Source organism: Manacus vitellinus, unplaced genomic scaffold, assembly GCF_001715985.3.
Source record: "Manacus vitellinus isolate BGI_N305 unplaced genomic scaffold, ASM171598v3 scaffold_82_pilon, whole genome shotgun sequence".
Taxonomy (NCBI): Eukaryota; Metazoa; Chordata; class Aves; order Passeriformes; family Pipridae; genus Manacus; species Manacus vitellinus.
In genome coordinates this window covers 1,328,423-1,347,935 of record NW_021940828.1, presented here as the reverse complement: position 1 = coordinate 1,347,935, position 19,513 = coordinate 1,328,423, and the positions used below count along the sequence as shown (strand labels likewise).

Sequence of the window (19,513 nt, the reverse complement as noted above, 5' to 3'; positions counted from 1 at the left end):
TGGTCTTGACTCAGATAAATTAAAACACGTGATATTAATTTCAGCAAGAAAATATCTAAATGTGTGGATTGAAAAAGAAAAAGGGAAAAGAGGATAATGCCATACTCTTCAGGGGGGGGAAAAGTCAACTGTTAAGTTCTGTTCTGCCTTGGCTGTTCAGGAGAGAAAAGGCTACTGACACCAAAAGGTAAAAAAACCCAAACCCACAACTTGGCATCCTCTATATTTGGAAATGAGCTTGGAGAATGTAACCTGTCATAATGAGTCAGTGTTTTTGTTCACTTAAGGAAGTTATTTATGCACATTTCTGTAAGAACAATTAGATGGGCAACAAATGTAATGAACTGAAAGGAGCACAAGGCTGTGAATGTGGGGTTTGACCTTTACTGTGCAGCCTTGTAACAGCAAATTGCTCTGGTTTTTCCCTGCTCTTTGTCAATGCCACTGAGATGACAACTAGGGTGGGATTTTAATACTTGGGAAAGGAAATATTTATTACTTCATCTTTAGGAAACATTACTTCATTATTTTGGAAAGCTGCCATTATTTGGGCACTAATGCTAGAAAATTAAACAAACGGGGGTTACTTGCGGTTCCCAGAGCACTGTTAAGTCCGTGGTTGATATTTTAGAGGAATTTTTAGATATTTAAGATTTAGATATTTGAGATACCTCAAAGAAACTGATATGCACATATTGGATGTTTAGGATATTAGGCAGCTCAAGTGAGAACAGTCCAAAATTCACTAGTCATTTGTAGTATCACAGCCAGCATTCCCTGCATACCTCATGAGGCAAATCCTGTAATCGTAATTTTTCTGAACAGCAAAGCAGGGGGATTACATCAGCGCTGCTTTGCCCCATTTGAGAACAGGACTCAGAATTACACTAGTTCTTGGCCTTCATCTAACAGGCCATCTCAAAATTTCACTGAGGAAGCAATGCAGATATTAAAAATATTGTCTAGTGCCTCTAAGAGATTCAACTGAGAACAGTTACAGCCTGTGAATGAGCAAGAAAACTCCATTTAACTGAATTCACATCTCCCAGGCTACGCTGTGTCTACACTGAATTCTCAAAGGCAAAGCTCTGCCCACAAACTACCCAGTCTTAAGAATCCACCCCTATTCCTGTCTCCATGTCCTCTGCAATACACCATAAAACCAAGATTGCTCAGGGTGTTCAAACTGAACCTGGTATCTCATTTTTTAAGGTATCAGAGAGTGTCCAAAGAAGCATCGAAGATGGTGAAGGGCCTTGAGGGGAAACCGTGTGAGGAGTGGCTGAGGGTACTTGGTGTGTTCAGCTGGAGAAGAGGAGACTGAGGGGAGACCTCACTGCAGTTACAGCTTCCTCGGGAGGGGAAGAGGAGGGGCAGGCACTGAGCTCTGCTCTGTGTGACCAGTGACAGGACCTGAGGGAATGGGCTGGAGTTGTGTCAGGGCAGGTTTAGGTTGGATATTAGAAATAGGTTCTTCCCCCAGAGGGTGGTTGGGCACTGACCAGGCTCCCCAGGGCAGTGATCACAGCACCAAGGTTGCCAGAGCTCAAGGAGCTTTTGGATGATACTCTCAGGCACAGGGCGTGACTCCTGGGGCTGGTCTTGTGCAGGGCCAGGAGTTGGGACTCGATGATCCTTGTGGGGCCCTTCCAACTCAGCATATTCTGTGATTGAACACCCACGTTTCAAGACCGACACAGGGAAAGGTGGAAAAAAATCATATCGAAGAAGATTTCTCACGGGTACCCTGTAGCAGTATTATTATTATAAATATTTTATATAAATATATATATTTATATATATATAAAATTATATAGCATGATGTAGTAGCATTGCCTTGGGGTATCCGCTTTCTAGAGCCGGGTAAGACGGCGCTGACCACGGGTTTCACAGGATCTCCTGGCTTAGTCCAAGGCTCAAATTTGTACCTCAGCTTTCGTGAGCTGCTCCCTCAGCTTCTCCACCTCCTCCCGGAGCTCCCGGATGATGCGAGCGTTGGGGTCCTCGTTGACCACGGCGTGGTTGACGATGTTCTTGGCCCTGTCCGCGTATCTCAGGGTGGAAAGGGTCTCATCGTAGTTATCCGCTGCTGGGCTCACCGTTGCCACCATGGCAGTCTTGCTGTTCCCACCAAGGCTATCCTGGAAGGTGGGAGAGGTCATGGAATTAAAAGAGCAGGCTTCTTTTGCTTTACCCAGTCAATAAACTCAGGCAGCGAATGATAACCCAAAGTTTGGAGTAGATGGGTGCAGATAAAAGCAGAAATACTGTTGGTAGTTCAAAATTAAATGATGTGTAAATCAAGGAAAAGTTGTAATTTTCAATATGATTTTTTTAAAGCACGTTTAGGAAATGTCGTTCTCGGCTTTCAGAATCAGTTTTAGTTGCAACAGGAATGAAAAAAAAGTCCCTTTTTTGGGCTTTACAGTGCCTAGAAAGGGCTTCAAAAGTTTAATTCAGTGTTTTCTGTGTAGGTTTATAAACATAAGCACTTAATCATTAAACTTCTTAGATACTGCCGAGGGAGCTCAGGAAAGATCATGATGAACTCAAAATATCTTATTTTAAAGACTAGAAGAGAGACCTCTCCAATAAATACTTAAATTACTAAAAGATCTCCTCATAAACAATACAGCTGATTCTATTCCTATAAACATTTCAGGATGGGGCTCTTCCCTTCCTCCCACTGACACAGCTCACAAACCTAAATCGAGTTACATAAGAAATTACCCTCCTGGAATTTGGTTGACAGAGAAGAAGGGTGTGAAACCACATTCCTGCAAGGCAGAGTGTCAGGGGCAGAGGAGGAAGGAAAAATGAAGGAAGGAAGGGTTCGATCTTTTCATTGATCATAAAATCGTGGTTTACAATTTTGGCCAGTCTAAAAGATAAAATATCCTGTTTTTTTAAATTTTGCAGCAGATTTTTTTTTTCTTTTTTTTTGGTTGGTTGGTTGGGGGTTTTTTTTTCATTTGTTTGGATTTTTGGGGGGGTTGTTTTGTTTTTTTTACCCAATATCCCTTCCTGAGATGAACCATGCTATTAATTTTCATCTCCAATAACCCATGAAATCTAGGTCAGGCATTGCCATTAGAACAATCTGACTGCATTAGCTGCCTGTTCAACCATTTCGATTACACAGCACACGTGCAGCTTTCCCCAGAAATCATTAAAACACCCCTTTAAGTATTTCCCCAAGACACTTTTTGGCTGGATGATGCCTAAAACACTTTGACAGCTGTCTGGCTGCTCCAGAGGTCAGACAAGCACTGGGCACACAGCCTGATGAGTTGGTAGCACTTTGTTGTCTCTTCTCATGCAAAAGGCCATGAAATTCATATAAATATAAATATATATATATGTATTTATAGTGTTCAGCACACTGAGGTGCACCAACATGGTTAGCATGTGCAGGTAAGAATATTTATAAAGAAGTCAACTGCAAAAACCAGTTCTCTGTCTGATCCCACCGTGGGTTTTTTTCTCATCTGAGGAGCAACCAACATTTACTCCAATAAATACATGGCTTGGGAGGGTCCACTCTGTACCACAGAAGAATTTTTCCAAGGCAGCCACTGAAAACATGAAGACCAACAACAGCACATGTCTCATTTGATGGGATTTCTGGGCCAAAAATTAGGAATGACACCCTGCAACTGCAATCCCTGTTCTGCATAAAAAGGTGAAGTTTGGCAGGGAGCTGGCCAGGTACTCCCCTTTCAAACCCAACCTTAACAGCCTGTTAAGGGAATACTTGGGAATACTACTTGGGAATGCCCTTCACTGGACTAATTAGCTCCAAAATAGGATTAATTCATTATCTGAATTGCAACTCTGCTGTACAGGCAGCTGAGAACGCTGTAACAGTGATACACCAGAATCCACAATACACCCTTTATAAGTTGGGTAAAGTCCCTCTTGTAGCAATTCAAGCCCAATGCCAGACTGTCTGATAAAGTTTTATGTATAAAACCCTTGTGCTGATTTCACTGGTTTCTTTAATGCTAATCAAGAAAGGTGGACAAATAGTAAATCAGCCTCTCATTAGCAAAGACAGTGCCTGTAAACGACCCCAGCAAGGCTGGGCCTGCATGTGATAGAGAGGCAGAGTGGAAATAAGTAAGTTTAGTTATTTCTAAGCCTAAACCAGCCCAGTCTTCTCTAACACCAAGATTACTGTGACAACAACTCAAAATGTTGAGATCAGAAATGACATTTTCAATAGCAGCCATCAGTAAGCCACGCAGGGCTTCTGATTATCAGGGGAAAACAAGATGTTTGTGCCAATATTTTGCTAAAAACAAGAAGTTAAAGGACTGACAAGCTATTTTGCTTCCTACACATAACCTGATGCTACTCCTCAAGCAAGAATATTTTTCACCTGGTACTTCTGCCTAAAGATCCTGAATAAAATTAAGCAAAAACCGTTAGATCTTGAGGTCTCCTGAACTCTACTGGTTTCTCAGATTTGTGAGAGACACTTTATGACAGATATTCTTACAGCTAAAACACATTCAGTCTGCTTTGGTATCATAATTAAAAGCTGAAAGCTACAGAGAAAGACACCCTATCTCATGGCTTCTCCAAACAGGCCTCTTTACAAATAAATCTCTCCTTTGATCTTTAATTAAAAAAAAAAAAAAGTTTAAATTTTCCCCCTTTCAAAATAAAGCTTCAATGAGCTTGTTTGTAAGAAATCCAAAAGCCCCAACCCTTTTGTTTGCACTTAACATGGCTGGATGTTGGACACAAAGAAGGTTTGCCTGAAAGAAGGCGGAACAAAAGTGAGCTCCCATTTCTGAGCCATTGGCATCGTGGCCACAATGCCCTGGACAGGTGCTAAACAGGAATTGCAGTCTGCTCCCTGGATTTGTTTAGCAGTGGGGCAGCATAACTAATTCTAACAACACTAGAAATTCCTTAGGAAAGTTTCCACTCTGCTTGCTCGGGGTGTTGCAGCCACATCAGGAACCTGAGCACACACGGCACTGGTTTTGTTCCCATCTCTGCAGAGAGCCAAAAAATCACTTGTTTATCATTAATTAGAGGAAAAACTCGGTGTAAATACACAGAGGTAAAAATATACTTAAAAACTAAAAAAGTCTTAGCCCAAGGGACACTGTGATATGAGGACTTATTTTACTCAGACACTATTTCTGTTGTGCCAGTTGGATTTTTACGTGGCCCTCGTGACTATTTGATGTCCAGTATTTGTGCTGCTCACACCAGGGAGTAGAGATAAATTGTTTCACAAGTCGTGCTAAAAGGTTTATTAAAAGGCAGCATTGAGAAAAATGAAGGTTTGTGGTGTCAAGAGACTACAAGAGCAGAGATTTTATGTTACTTAAGCACTGAAGTCAACTTTGTTTTCAAATCTCCTTAAGAAAAATGTCTTTTTTTTATCTCCACACCTCTGTATAACCTTCAAGCAACTTTGTATTTTTTTTTTCACTCGTGCAGTTAAATCACAGGGACATGAAATTCGACCAACATCTAAAAATATTGCTAAGAATGGATGGGGAAGCCAAGCAGAGTATTCAGGACAACAAAATGTAGCCAGACCACTTACAAAAGAGGACAATAAAAGGCAGGTGGTGGCAAAAATCAGTTTCTTCCCAGATTACCTCTTTCTACTAACAAATAGTTGCTCCTGGATAACAATTAAACAGAGCACAAGGGAAAAAAAAGAAATTTGACATACATAAATCTCATATTTAACAATTTGGTTTTTTCATTTAGACCTTACAGGTTTTCAGCCAACTGCCATCAGGATACGTTCTTTTTTCCCCCCAAAATAATAACAGATAGAGCCCTATGCAGCTCAGAAAATGACTTAACTGCTCATTTCACATGAATAGCATGTCTAAAGTCTTCTGATCTGTTCCTCAGACTGTTAACTGAGACAATGTTCTGCAATTATACTCTGCTGACAAAAGTATATTAACAAATATACGAGACAATCAGGAAAAGGTAATAATCTTCATAAAAATCTTCGAAGTTGATTCAAGTTGATTTCAAGTATGTAAAATTCAGCTGCGTGCAGAAATAGCCCAAATTAAATTAGCCCTGAGGCTGTGTGTGAAGCTGCACATACAGTGACCCATAAAAAAACACTGCTTTTAATTTTATTCCTAAAGTTCCTTAGTCTTTAGGCCATTGCAGGTCATTGCAGAAGACAGGGAACATATTTAGTCTGTAGAGATACTGATGGCTTCCATCCAGCTCATTTGCCAAAGACACTTATGGTTAACATCAAACCCAGAAAATAAGGTGAAAAGAACAGAATTTCATTTCATTAAATGAGAATCTTTTCCCCTTTTTCTCTCTTTTATTGCACTTAAAAAAAAAACCAACTTACTTACTTTAAGTAACCAAGTGAGCACAGAATCACGATATGGAACAAATTTGTTCTTGTTCTTGCCAGCAGCCTGATCTGCCAGGGCAGAAATAACCAACCCAAGAGTTGTGAGGGATCTGCCCAGAGAACACAAGAAGTCATTAATGAGGGTAAATATTCATAAGCCAAATGCATATTTAGACAGTGACTTTCTCTCCAAAAATGTGCTCCCAGGGAAAAGTTCCTAGTACAAAAGCTCCACTCCTTTATTTTCAGTATGTTTTCACCCTTAATAATCAGGTTTTCATGATGACATTTGTGGTAGTTGCAAGAACAAAAGTATTTTTTAAATACATGGAGACGTCATTCAACTATCAAAGAGTATTGCATGCCAAAAAGAGAAACAGAGAGAAAGAGAGAAAGAAAGAGAGAAATAGAGAAAGAAAGAGAGAAAGAAAAAGAAAGAAAGAAAAAGAAAGGGAGGGAGGGAGGGAGGGAGGGAGGAAGACAGGGAGGGAAGGAGGGAGGGAGGGAAGAAGGAAGGAAGAAAGGAAGGAAGGAAGAAAGGAAGAAAGGAAGAAAGGAAGAAAGGAAGAAAGGAAGAAAGGAAGAAAGGAAGAAAGGAAGAAAGGAAGAAAGGGAAAGAAAAAAAAAGAAAAAAAAAAAAAAGAAAGAAAACTGACTACAAGAGTTTATATTGACTTTAGCCTATTTTCCAAGGAGGCTGTATTTAACAGCCATGATTGTACTGATAAAAAAAGAAAATAAATAATCTCAAAGCCTTACTTGTTAATGTTGCTTCCTTCTTTCAGCCTGTCCCCTGCAGCACCAGTCTTAGTTGCCCTTTCACTCCCTGCTAAGTCCACCAGGCTCAGCTTGCCCACCTTCTCACCTGATGTCTGTGGAAGGAACCAGAGAACAGTCACTGTTAGTTTACTTATTTTAAGTCACACAGTTTGATGTATTTTCCAACAAGAATCAAGCTTCATTTTTTGGTGTAAACTTTTGTTCCAACACCTTTGAGAACTGTTGGGATTGAACAGTGGCCTGTGCTAACTCATCACCTGTTGCTTCAGAAACCACTGAACGATCTGAAGCCAAGTCTGGGACACCAATATCTTCAAAACATCTCAGAAATCTCCAGAGGAGAGGTACACAGGGCACTTTAGTGAAGTGTTAAACCATGAAAAATGCAGAGTTACTACAGGAAAAGGAGTCATAACCAGGGACGTGGGGTTTACAATCACACCTTGAAAACAGTCTCCTAAAAATCTCAGATTTTATACCAGTTTTCTTCTGTTTTCCAGAGACTAATAATGACCACAACAAGCAGCAATAATCTATGAAAATTATTACAATTGCAAAGTCTCTTATATCCTTCTCAGCCTCCTGGAATGCAATCCAAGCTACGAGAGTATTTAAACCTGTAATGGAGATTTTGTTACAAATCCTTTTATCTCATTTGACCCAAAATGACACTGTGAAACACTCCATGAATTTCCTACGACAATCTGAAGAGCCAACTGCCTTTGAGAGCAGCTTGCTCACATCATGTTCTTCTGCAGCATCTGCAACTTCAGCATCTCAGTATCACAAAGCGCGACGTTCCCTCAAATGAATGGGATAATCAGAATCAATGTGCTTTCAAAAATGTTACCCTGAGCCTCTCAAAATATGGTCTGATTATCAAGCCACAGGGAAATGTGTCATTTCCAGGGCTGAAAGGACCAGCAGGTGGGAAAACAGAGAAATCTGCCCCAGAAGCTCACACAGTGGTCACTGGAAGATGTAGAAGGGATGGACAGTCAGGACGTCGACCACCTCGCATCCAGGCTGAGCAGGACCACCCAAAAACTAAGTGTGATGAGCCTGCAGCACAGCCACAGCAAAACTGGAGTGACAAACCATGGAAAATCCAGGAGTTCAGCACACTATGATGCTGATTTGAAGTGCAAAGGGGAAAAAAAATCCAAATAAAGAACGAGGGAAATGATGCAGATAAGAAGATCAGTGGAAACTGAGAAACAAGGAGGAAAAAAGTCCAAATACTCATTATGTTTTTCCAATATATTCAATATTCAGGCACATACATGCCTTAGATTTGCTCCATGGAGACTCGAATTTTCTCCAAAATTTTGAAAGTATTAAAGAATTGCCCAAGAACAGAATCTATCAACAAAGTTTAAAGATACTTATTTCAATTGAATTTTATCAGCATGTTCTGTGAGGGACTAAATAATACTGACATTATGTATTTCACACACCACTGCGAGGCATATTTTTTTATAAGGAAACATAAAGAAAAATATTCTCACATTTAAATGTCTTTTAGATATTTAATATATACACATAAAATATTAATGGCATACGATGCAAAATGTTTGAAATCAGTAATTTTCTTTTCTATTTAGAAAGTTGATGATTGATATATATTTGCATGAAATAACCTGAGGGACACTCAGGTGTTCTTCTATTTTTCATCTACACATTCTGTCTTTCATATGTCCTACACACTGCTTCCTAAAAGGAAGGGTTTCTTTTTTATGAAATACATCAAAGAAACATATCCATGCTTGACATTTGGACCTTGTAAGTTGTTTTTCTTACCCCTGATTGTACGTCATAGAGCGTGTGGGTGAGGGTAATCTTGAACACTGCGTGGGACCGACTGCTCTCCTCGTTCATGTTGGTTGCAGCCACTGTTCGGGATTTGTTGCCCTCAGACATCAAGGACTCGATGTCCTAGAGACAATTTGCACAGCCAGGAGAATATCTGCATTAACATTCTTCTCAATTATCCACAAAAATAATCTCATTTTGGTAAAATACAGCGTTTTCTCATGAGTTTCCCACTGTTTATTCATAAAGTATGAGGGGTAAAATGTTGTGATCTCTCCTTTAAAGCCCAGAAATTACAGTCATGACACTCCCCGACATAGATATTAAATTATCATCAAAATTATGCACCTGCCTGCAGACAGAAACACTCAAAAGCTAAGAAAGGAGTGAGGAAACAGCAATCCACGTTTGAACCCTGTAACATTTTAGCCTCGGTTGTCAGACACGTGTTCTTGGAATCTGGAGGCTCAAAGGGTTATAAAACAGAACCAGGCTGAACAGGTCATTATATTCCTTTAAATTTTAAAAGTTATAAAGCTTTTAGATGTGTTAAGCTGTGATACTTGAGGAAGGTGCCCCTCCTTCAGGGTTTTACAGTTAAAACTTCAGAGTCTTGGGCTTAACTTTTGTTTCTGCATCTCTACCTGGGTGATGCTAAAACAACTCAAAAAACAGTCAAACAACAGACCACCACAGACCATTTTGACTCCAAATGCTGGCTTACACAAAGCTGCTGGGCAACATGGAGAGGCAAAGCATGAAATGTGTCTTGATTTAGCAGAAACCACCAAGGAGTGGTAAATGAACACCTGGAGAAACTGCAATAGGAGGGATTGCACCATTTTCACATTTTGGTGACAATTCATTTTCATGACAGAATTGCATCCCTTATTTATCCATTTTTCCTGCAGTACATTGATGCTTCTTAAAAAATAGGCTGTTTTTTGAATGCATACATAAACATTTACTACCCAGCAAGCAAGTTCAGTGTGATGTTCTCAAATATTTGCTTTGTAAACAACCATTAGTTTATAATTCCACTGTGTGCTACTGGGAGGGGAAATTATTAGACTGGAGCACGACAGCCAAAAAGTGACACAGTGGGTACCGAGAGCCGGTCTCTGCTAAATCCTGGCTCTGTAATTAATCACAGAACACTTTCCCATGACAGCATACACTCATCTTAAGTCTGGGAGGAAATGTGTTTCATTAAACAGCTGAACTACTTCCAGAATTATTGAATAGTACAGGATGAAGTGAGTTTCTGCCCTTAACCCTGTTCTCCCCAGGGATCACAACACGACAGTCCTCAGCTCTCTTGCTCTAAAATCCACAGTGATGAGGAGCAGCTTAACAGTTCTGTCCTGCTTAGGGGACAGTACCCTGGTGTTTAGGATGTCAACACAAGCCTTTCATAAAATTGATCCTTACCTTGTAGCTAGCAACAGCTAGTTTGGATAGGCCATCTACGTAAGGGCCATAAACACTGTGTTCTCTAACCTTTAATGACTGACGGCTTCTGGTTGGGGAAAAAAAAGGTATTTATAAGCACATGACTGACTTGAGACAACATTTACACAAAGTCAATTCTCACTGACAGATCTCAAACAGGATGGTCTCGCAGATACTGTAATAAAGCACAGAACATGGACTATAATGCAAACAAAAAAGCCTTATGTCTACACGTAAAAAGCTGGCACAGACAGTTTTGTCACTTCATAAAAGGGGGTATTAGGGCAAATTTACTCCAAGCTTTTAGTCCTACTACTTTATTTTGTTTTAAAATGAGAGGATGCTGAGATCAGGAAGCAGCAAATGCCTTATATGGGATCCATTAAGGCAAACTGGTTATGGAAAGAGAGAGAGTGGGACAACATTCTACAGTGCTGATCACACACAGGTTACTTACCCTTTTGGGTCAAGGAGATCTCTGACTTTCTCATTGTATATCTCCATGTAGGATACTTCCACTTTGAAACTCTGCTCTTCATTTTCCTCTTTCTGTGCTCTTTCAAAGAGTCCACTGCAAAGTTTAGGGATTAATCCAGGCTGGTCAGCAGTCCCCATCATTGTGTATGATTTTCCAGATCCTGTGTGAGGGAATCTATGATTAGTGTACATGCAACAAGGGTTCTTGCTGGGCAGAACATTGATAGGAAATAGAAGAGGTTAAAAAGTTAATTAATATCATTCAGTGAAAGATTATTTGTTCAGTTTTCTACTTTAAATTAACCAAAATGCCACTGAGCTAAAGGCTATTTAATTAAAAGGAAAACAAGAAATTTAGTTCCAACTGCTGGAGAAGACTTTTTCAGGTAGATAGAGTAAATCACACCCCACTAACATCCACAGATGGGCCATGATGAGAAAACTCTTCACATTACTCTTTAAATATTACATTACAAATGACAATTCAAGATCATTCCACCTGCAGAGGCAGAAAATCTGAGCGATGCTCCGAACTCAAGGACAACCAGGGTCATTCCAAAGATCATAATCTAAACTGTGAGAAATAAGGGTAGCCAGCAGCAACAAAATCTTATTTCTCATCCTGCCCACTTCATATCTGATGCTAGAGGAGAGAAAAACATTTCTTATCTACATTAGAAAGCATTTCTCCTGGAACAATGTCACAACAGGCATGAAAAGAGTCCTCAGTCAGGACAGTGACACCTTTTGAGGGAAGAATATTTTTGCTTATCTGGGACTTACCCGTCTGCCCGTAGGCAAAGATGCAAGCATTGTAGCCTTCAAAGGCATTCTGAAGAATATTCTCCCCAAGGCACTTGAAAACAACATCTTGACCTAAAAAATAAAACACACAGGCGAACATTGGAACACAGCAAGAGGTATTTGTCCCTTGGTTTGGAATCTTGAAGGATTATGTAAAAGCAGTTGGTGTTTTCCTGCTTTTGTTGCCTAAATAATATCCAGTGTTTGCTCCCTGGACAGGAGCAAGTCCATCAGCACCACAAGATGGTTCTGTAAAAATCTGGGATTATCATGCCCATACCTGTATGTGTTTAAAGCAACATCCTATCAATGTTACACCCTGAAGTTTTATCAGCAGAGAATCTGCTGCCACCTGCAGAATTTAATCCACTGGTGAATGATACCCCCTCAAAATATACTCTACCTGCACATTTTAACAACAGTCAGTTGATTTTAATCTAAGGGAATCACTAGAGCACTGGATAATTTTACTGTATCAGATATTAAATAACACCATGAGGAGATTTTTGCAGAGAAAGAATCACAACTATGTGGAAGATATGGACAAGTACAAGATATGCATTAGCAAAATATAGGGTGTATCACTTCTTTTGTAATGGAAATTTGAGCTTTTCAGTTCCTTTTCCACTCAGAGGAAGAAAGGTTTAAAATGTTTGAGTAATATCTATTTAAAAAAAAAAAATCTCTATTTTGAGAATTTCTTTTATAAGCAGAGGAAGGAACAAGACATGGCAGAACTTTATGGACTGAAAGTCCTCTCAAATAAGTTAGTGTTCCTTTAAGCTCTTCTTTTTCTCTCATTGAAGTTCATATCTTTATAGATCACTAATACCTGGGCCAAGCTAAGCACAGTGAAATGGTTTTGGACCAAACCCTTCCACTGTATAACAGACCATAATATAAGTTATATAGGCACCTCCACCAGTTTGAGAAACAAAATATATACCTGCCTATGTAATTTGTATGGTTGAAAGTGTCACATTTTTCTCAGTTCCTTGATTAATTATTATTCATTAGCTATTTGTTAATGAAATAAAAATCAAGAATTGGATGCTCCTTTGATTTTTCTTGTGATTTTTTTGAAAATAAACAGTAACAAGTTCAACTGATCCCAAATTTTAAAAGATAACAAGTGTGAAAGGAATAGATGACAGGAGTGTTAAGTCATATTTTATCATAATTATTTGCTAAAAGGAGTTATAAAATACATAGAAAGCTTTTCATTAAATACATTGCACACTCTCACCTGAGCATCTGAATTCACATTGTCTATATTAAATTAGGCTTTTATTAATATTTCATTATTAAGTTGTACTGTGATGCCAAACTCCCATCAGCACTGTGAAACCTGAAACTACACAGAACAATGCTCCTCAAATACTGAAAATAAATGGTTTTGATGCTTTTACAACGATGGACTTGGAAAAGTACTTTAAATAAAGGTGTAAATATGAATAACCCATCAAGGTGATGGATTTCCCCATTCCCTACACTGCAAATGGGTGGCAGTGCCTGTTGCTGTTGTCAGAAACAGAAGTGATTGAAGATTTCCCTTTTCCTTTTGACAACAAACAGCCATACAGGGGACAGTACCTTGTGCCATATGGCCTGTGCCCTGTAGCAAAGACTCTATTTTAATGAGATCATTCCCACTTGGAGACAAGAAGCCACAATTAATATTACCTGCATATTTTTCTTTGACAGATTCATCCATAGACCAAAAGCAGTGATCATAAGCAAACACCTGTAGGGAGACAACCAGGACACCTCATAAAATCTGCTGCCAAATCACACACATTATCCAAATTTCGACATTCTGAACATAATACACATTCCCACAGAATTACTCATTTTCTTGAAGCCTAAACAAACACTTCATCTTCCTGTGTGCTTCTCTTTGCTCCTTGTTTGTGTTTCTGCCTTTCTGTGCCAATCCCATTCCCTGCTCTCCAAAAGCTCTCCATGTGCCAACCGAGTGGATGTCAAGGAGCACTGAGTATCTCCCTTTAAACCCATCCTTGCAATTCATTTTTCACAAGAGTTTCTATTTTGCAAACTGACAGATGTCCTCAAGCTGTTTCTGCCTCCCATCTCCCTGTGCTTCTTGTCTGCATAAATTAAAAACAAGCCTTAGGGTTGGAACCTCTTTCCAACACAAGAGGAGCGTGTATTTATTCATATACCATGACAAAGTAGTCATCACAGCCTAATATTTGTAAAGAATAATATAAAACAAATTAGTTTTATCATGAGAGGAGTAGCACTATAATCTCCTTCAACAGAAAAGTTTTGATTTTGTGGTAAATCCATCAAAAGGTCCACAGGCACCTTTCATCCTAAAAGCTGACCTGAAACAAGATAATGCATATTTTGGGACAGATGCTTGCCAAAACAGCTCCTCTGGGTATGCATTTGCAAGGAAAAAAATTAATTAGGGTAATGTCTGACCTACATTCACATAGGCAAAATTTACTCTGTAGGATGCAGGAAAAGGGAAGTGAAATGTGGGGCTCTTTGGCTGTGGATTTCCCCTCTAAGCTCAATGGGAGCTGCTCTTTCCCCTTTGGATGTCCTGCATTGCAACCCACATTTATGAAAATGTTTACTGTAGCAAAATCCTTGAAATTTAAATAACTTATCTTCAAAAATACATTGTTTTTTTCCCCCATACTACACGATGTCCCAGCACCAAGAGATAAAAGTGGTTATTTTATATCCTCTAACTGAGGAGACAACAGCTGGCTTATTTAAAATTAAGGTACATTTTTTTAAACTTTGAATTTATTTTACAAATAATTGTATTATTTAAACATTTTATGCCTTCAGAACATTTAGTAAAACATCCCTGGCTACATGACCACATCAATAAAGTGAACCCTGATATGCCAGGGCAGGGAGAGACGTCTTCAAACCAAATACAAGTGATGGGATCGTAAGGAAAAAAAAAACGAGTTTGCTTTAACACAAACACCAGAAAATGCTTTTAAAAGCCTACAAAGAACAAGTATCTTCCATTCACAGCCTGCAATGCTGAGTGTGGATGTTCTCATTTGTTCCTCTGACTCATTTTTTGGCACAGGCTGTTCAGAGCTTTTCTGCAGCAAGGAGATGCTTCGAGTTTCTTACTCAACAGCTGATCAACGGCAGAGCTGGTTTTCAAAATGCTTTTAATATTTGGATAACCCAAGAATAAATAAGTGATAGGACAATTTTCACACACTGATATAACTTGTAATAAAAGCCCTTACCTTTGGGTGGCTCCTACTGTTCCCCAATGCATCAGGAGCAGAAAGGATTTGGTACAAGGTCAGGGGAAGAAAAGAAAAAGAAAAAACAGAAACAAGGTCTGTTACTTGTGATTTTAACTTAATTATGCTTTCACTAATCACTGAAATGCTGCATATTAAAAGTTCATATTTCTCCTCAGATCTGTCCTTGCTTACAGACCCCAAGTCATTTTATAAACCTTTTTAGGAGGAAGATTTGAGATCCTGCTCTAAGTTGGCTTTAAATTCAAACCAATCAATTTTCCTCATGTTGCCACCACCTCTTCCTTGTTCTCTCCCAGGTTTATTTTTGTGGTGACAGCTCTCTCTCTCTCTCTCTCTCTCTCTCTCTCTCTCTCTGAGTGTCACTGCCTCTTAAAAAACAAAGTACCCAAGCAACATAAAAATTTCCAAAACCACTTGAACAGGAACTTCAGGAGTGTTATTCAAGAGGAAATTTCAGAGTCCAACCCTTGGGCTTGCCCAGCTCAGCTCTCTCACGGTTGCTCAGACAGCAGAGCAAACATTTGCTTCCCTAAAAGAATGAGCAGAGAACAGCAATTCCTCTCATCTGTTCTGTGCAGAATTTAAAAGTTTGGGGGTTTTTTGTTTGTTTTTGAACAAACAAATACAAAATCACTGGAGTGACCTTTCAAATAACAGCACAGCATCAGTCAGTGCCCTGACCCAGGTTATGCATGTCAGAGACTGGAAAAAAAGCAGTAAACACACAACAAACCACTGATATTTTCCTTGTCCTGGACATTCCACGTGACATTAGGAAACTCTTGACATCAGTAACGAGTAAAGTCTTGTGACAAGCAACACTGATTCCTTTTGAACAGAGCAGGAGAAAGACGTGGGAGCCATACAAGATTACCCTCAGAAGTCTTGCTGCTCACATGGGTTGAGAAGCCAGCTTAAAAATAGTCATTTCATCATTGCCTCTCAAAAATAATTATTTATTAAACCCATCACCTCTCTTTACTCATGCCTGGATCTACTGTGTGCATGTGTGTGACAGACCAGGAACCAAAGTGACCTTGGAGAGCTGTCGGCATGACCTGCTCTGCAGGATGATTATTTAAGTCAAGGTCACCCCATGTCACAGGGTCATTCATGTCAGCAATAACAACATGTCCCCTTCTCCCCTGCCATCTGGATCAGTTGGAATAAAAGCTCTCCCAAGGTCCCTGGCAGCACGTTTGGTGTGGACTGTTGCAGATGCTCCTGGGGGGGACGTAGATAAGGAGGTGTATTGAGGGAATCTCCTCCATCAGGGTTTTGATCCAGACACAGGAGACATCAGAGAGCCCTTGTGGATTCTTCTATGAGAGACACGAGAGCATTTTCATGGCTTTCTGTGCTCCACTAAGCATTTTGCTGAAGGACTTTGCTGGAAACTGCTAAGTGGCTTTTCGGGGAGCTCCTGCTGACAGGGCAGGTTAATTCCTATTCCTACAGGACGAGCATTCTTGTTGTAAAATAAAGAGACTAACGAGCCTGGATTCAGAGTTTGAGTTTAGCACTCAGAGATATGACTCTGCTTTTCATTCAAGCAGCTGTGCTCACATTCCCCAGCCCAATTCCAAGGCAGGATTATATTGTGACAATGCAATTGGTCTTTCCAGCCCTCAGTACTGGACGTATTATTGAGTATTTGGGTTAAAACAGCAATAAGGATCTAATCTGAGAAGTTCTATCACATATCCAGTTTTAAGAGGATGGATTATGCTGGGCTATGTATCACTGAGCTTAATTTAAGGTGTTTAGTCTGAACTAAGTATCTCATTTTCTCTAGAGCAGCACAAACACATAAAACCACGTCTCTGGTCTTGCTTAATCCAAACGTGAGCCCTAAGAAACCCAGAGCACAGAATTTAGGATACAGCACAGCTACACAGAGCTGTGTTCTGTGCACTTTTGACCACGAAGAGAATAAATGGGACAAATGTTTCCCCAAGGAAAGCATTAAGGGTGCAGCCTGCATGGCACAGCATTGTGCTGTGCACACACCAACCCATTAACGCTGCAGCTGCGTGCTGGGCCCACAAACCCATGAAAAGATTTCCAGCCTGATCCTAAATCCCTTGGGAAATGAACAGATAGGGAAATAGGGTACCCACAGCAGGCTCTTTAGCTACAAGGGCACACTGGGAGTGCTGGGTGCCTGTGCCCAAGTGCATCATCACAGTCCATGCCACGGGAGATGAAAAGGTAAAGACTAAGAACAGCATCACCTACAGAGCAGGGAAGTGTTTCCTACAAAAACCATGGATAACAGCAATGTTTGTAAAGAACAGGGAGCTGATTCTTCCCCCCTATTCTGCTCTTGTAAGACCCCACCTGGAGTCCTGTGTACAGTTCTGGTGCCCCCCACATAAGGAGGACATGGAACTGTTGGAGCAAGTCCAGAGGAGGCCACAAAGTTGATAAGAGGACTGGGGCACTTCCCCTATGGAAACAGGTTGAGAAAGTTCAGGCTGTTCAGCCTGGAGAAGAGAAGGTTGTGTGGAGACCTCAGAGAAACTTTCCAGAATCTGAAGGGGCCTCAAGGGAAGCCAGAGAGGGACCCTTTGTCAGGAACTGTAGGGAGAGGAAAAGGAGTAATGGGTTCAAATGGAAGAGGGGAAAGTTAGGTTAGATATATGGAAGAAATTCTTGGCTGTGAGGGTGGGGAGGCCCTGGCACAGGTTGCCCAGAGAAGCTGTGGCTGCCCCATCCCTGGAAGTGTTTAAGGAAAGGTTGGATGGGGCTTGGAGCAACCTGGGCCAGTGGAAGGTGTCCCTGCCCATGGCACGGGGTTGGAATGAGCCAATCTTTCAGGTCCTTTCCAACCCAAACCATTCTGGGATTCCATGATTTCCTATGGACAAGGCTGGCATTAGCAAGAAACCCCAGAGAATCCCAACCCTGACAACTTGTAATGAATAGCAGAGAACCATGAGTAAGTAGTTCTAAAGCAGCAAAGGTCACTACAGTTGTGTCCCTGCAAACTGCTCACACCAGAGCCATGTCCAAACCAGTGTCTGCAGGGCAGGGAGGGAAAAGGAGCACATCAAGACTGTGACAGTCCCCAAGGATGCTGCCATTCCAAGGGACAGGCAGGACTCACTGTGGCTCCTTGGCTGACAGCCAACAATTCACATCTATCTCGAGTGCAGCAGAAACAGCCAGGACAGGAAGGGAAAACTTATCTTTTAGCTACTGAGGGATGTCACTGAGATGTTTTCAGCTACTTGTTTTCACCTGGATCCAGACTGACAGGACTCTCTTTTGCCAGCTCCCCCCTTTTATCTCTTCTCAGCTCAATGCCAAACAGAAGCAGGGGGAGTCTAATGTATCTGATTTGATTCTAAAATTAAAAAGGGAGAAAGAACACTCTAAAACAACAGCCTCCATTTAACACTATTTTATTTGTTGCAGCCAATGGTAGGGGGTTGGAACAAGATGGTCTTTAAGGTCCCTTCCAACTCAAACCCTTTTGTGATTCCATGAATATATCTGCTGCTTTGAGATTAAATTGAAGACTGAGTAAGCATTTCTTTTTAAACTATCTCTTTCACCGTGTAAATGTGTCCAGATCAAGCTTTTTGATCAGGACACATTTGCTTTCCTATAAACATGCTGGTGGCTCCACAAATCTTAGGCACAGTTTAAAAAGATGGATAAAATGAGAGCAGGTCCCAGCTGAGACCATCAGTACATGTGCAATATGCTTCTGTTTCTTTAAAGAAGAGAATAATTAAATTATATATTCAAACACAATAAACTCCTCTGTTCAATAACAGTGATTAGTGGCATTTTAATAAAACACCAGATCAGTTTTTCCCTGTTCAAAAGGGGAAGGAAAGTATAATGAGCTTAAGTACATCTGAGATTTTGCAAATCTCATGGGGAAAACACTCCAGCAGATGAGCAGAGGTGAACCAAGCCTGGGAAGAGGCAAGGACAGCTCAGCCCTTATCTCTTCTGTCTGGCTGACCCCACAGCTCCCAGATAGCAGCCAGCTGGCAAATCAGCACATGCTCTAAATCAGTCACAGCACATTTCCCTTCTTGTCTAAATCAGAAACGGGCAGATGGGGCAAAGGGAGGAGAAAGGTGGGAGGTGGCAAGGCAGGAAGCAGGGAAAGGAGGTACAGAGGCTGTAGGACATGAGCTGACACGCCAGGCATGGGTTTTCTCCTCTGTATTTTGTTGAAAAAGAACGTTTCCTGTGCCAACAGCGACTGCAACAACATCCAAACTATACATTTGGCTGATACTGCCCAGTGGCACAAGGCTATGATGGATTTATGGAGCTGAAACATAACCTTTTGTCATTTTCAGAAGGTTCTGGAATAGCAAAATATAATACAAATTTGAAGGTTAAAAAAAAAAAGAGAGAGAGGGAACAATTCCAACTATGAAAATCTCAGCAAATCTCCAAAAATTCTTATTGCCTTCCACTTTCAATCTTCCATAACCATTGCAAAAACAAGCATATCAAATTCCAGTGTAATTAGTGCTGTTTTATGCCCTTCAGCAGGAGCTGCTTGGCAAAAACTCTACAAAGT

At 40.5% G+C, this 19,513-nt stretch overlaps 1 protein-coding gene across 1 annotated transcript in view; it reads right to left on the bottom strand.

Annotated features, from left to right (window-relative positions):
- KIF13B (kinesin family member 13B) overlaps nt 1-19,513 on the bottom strand; it is a 125,759-nt gene that overhangs the window by 61,369 nt on the left and 44,877 nt on the right. The window contains 9 exon segments of the mRNA XM_018085534.3: nt 1,929-2,141; nt 6,363-6,474; nt 7,124-7,236; nt 8,945-9,079; nt 10,388-10,475; nt 10,866-11,046; nt 11,669-11,761; nt 13,373-13,433; nt 14,938-14,953. Of these exon segments, the coding sequence (XP_017941023.2) occupies nt 1,929-2,141; nt 6,363-6,474; nt 7,124-7,236; nt 8,945-9,079; nt 10,388-10,475; nt 10,866-11,046; nt 11,669-11,761; nt 13,373-13,433; nt 14,938-14,953 (1,012 nt within the window).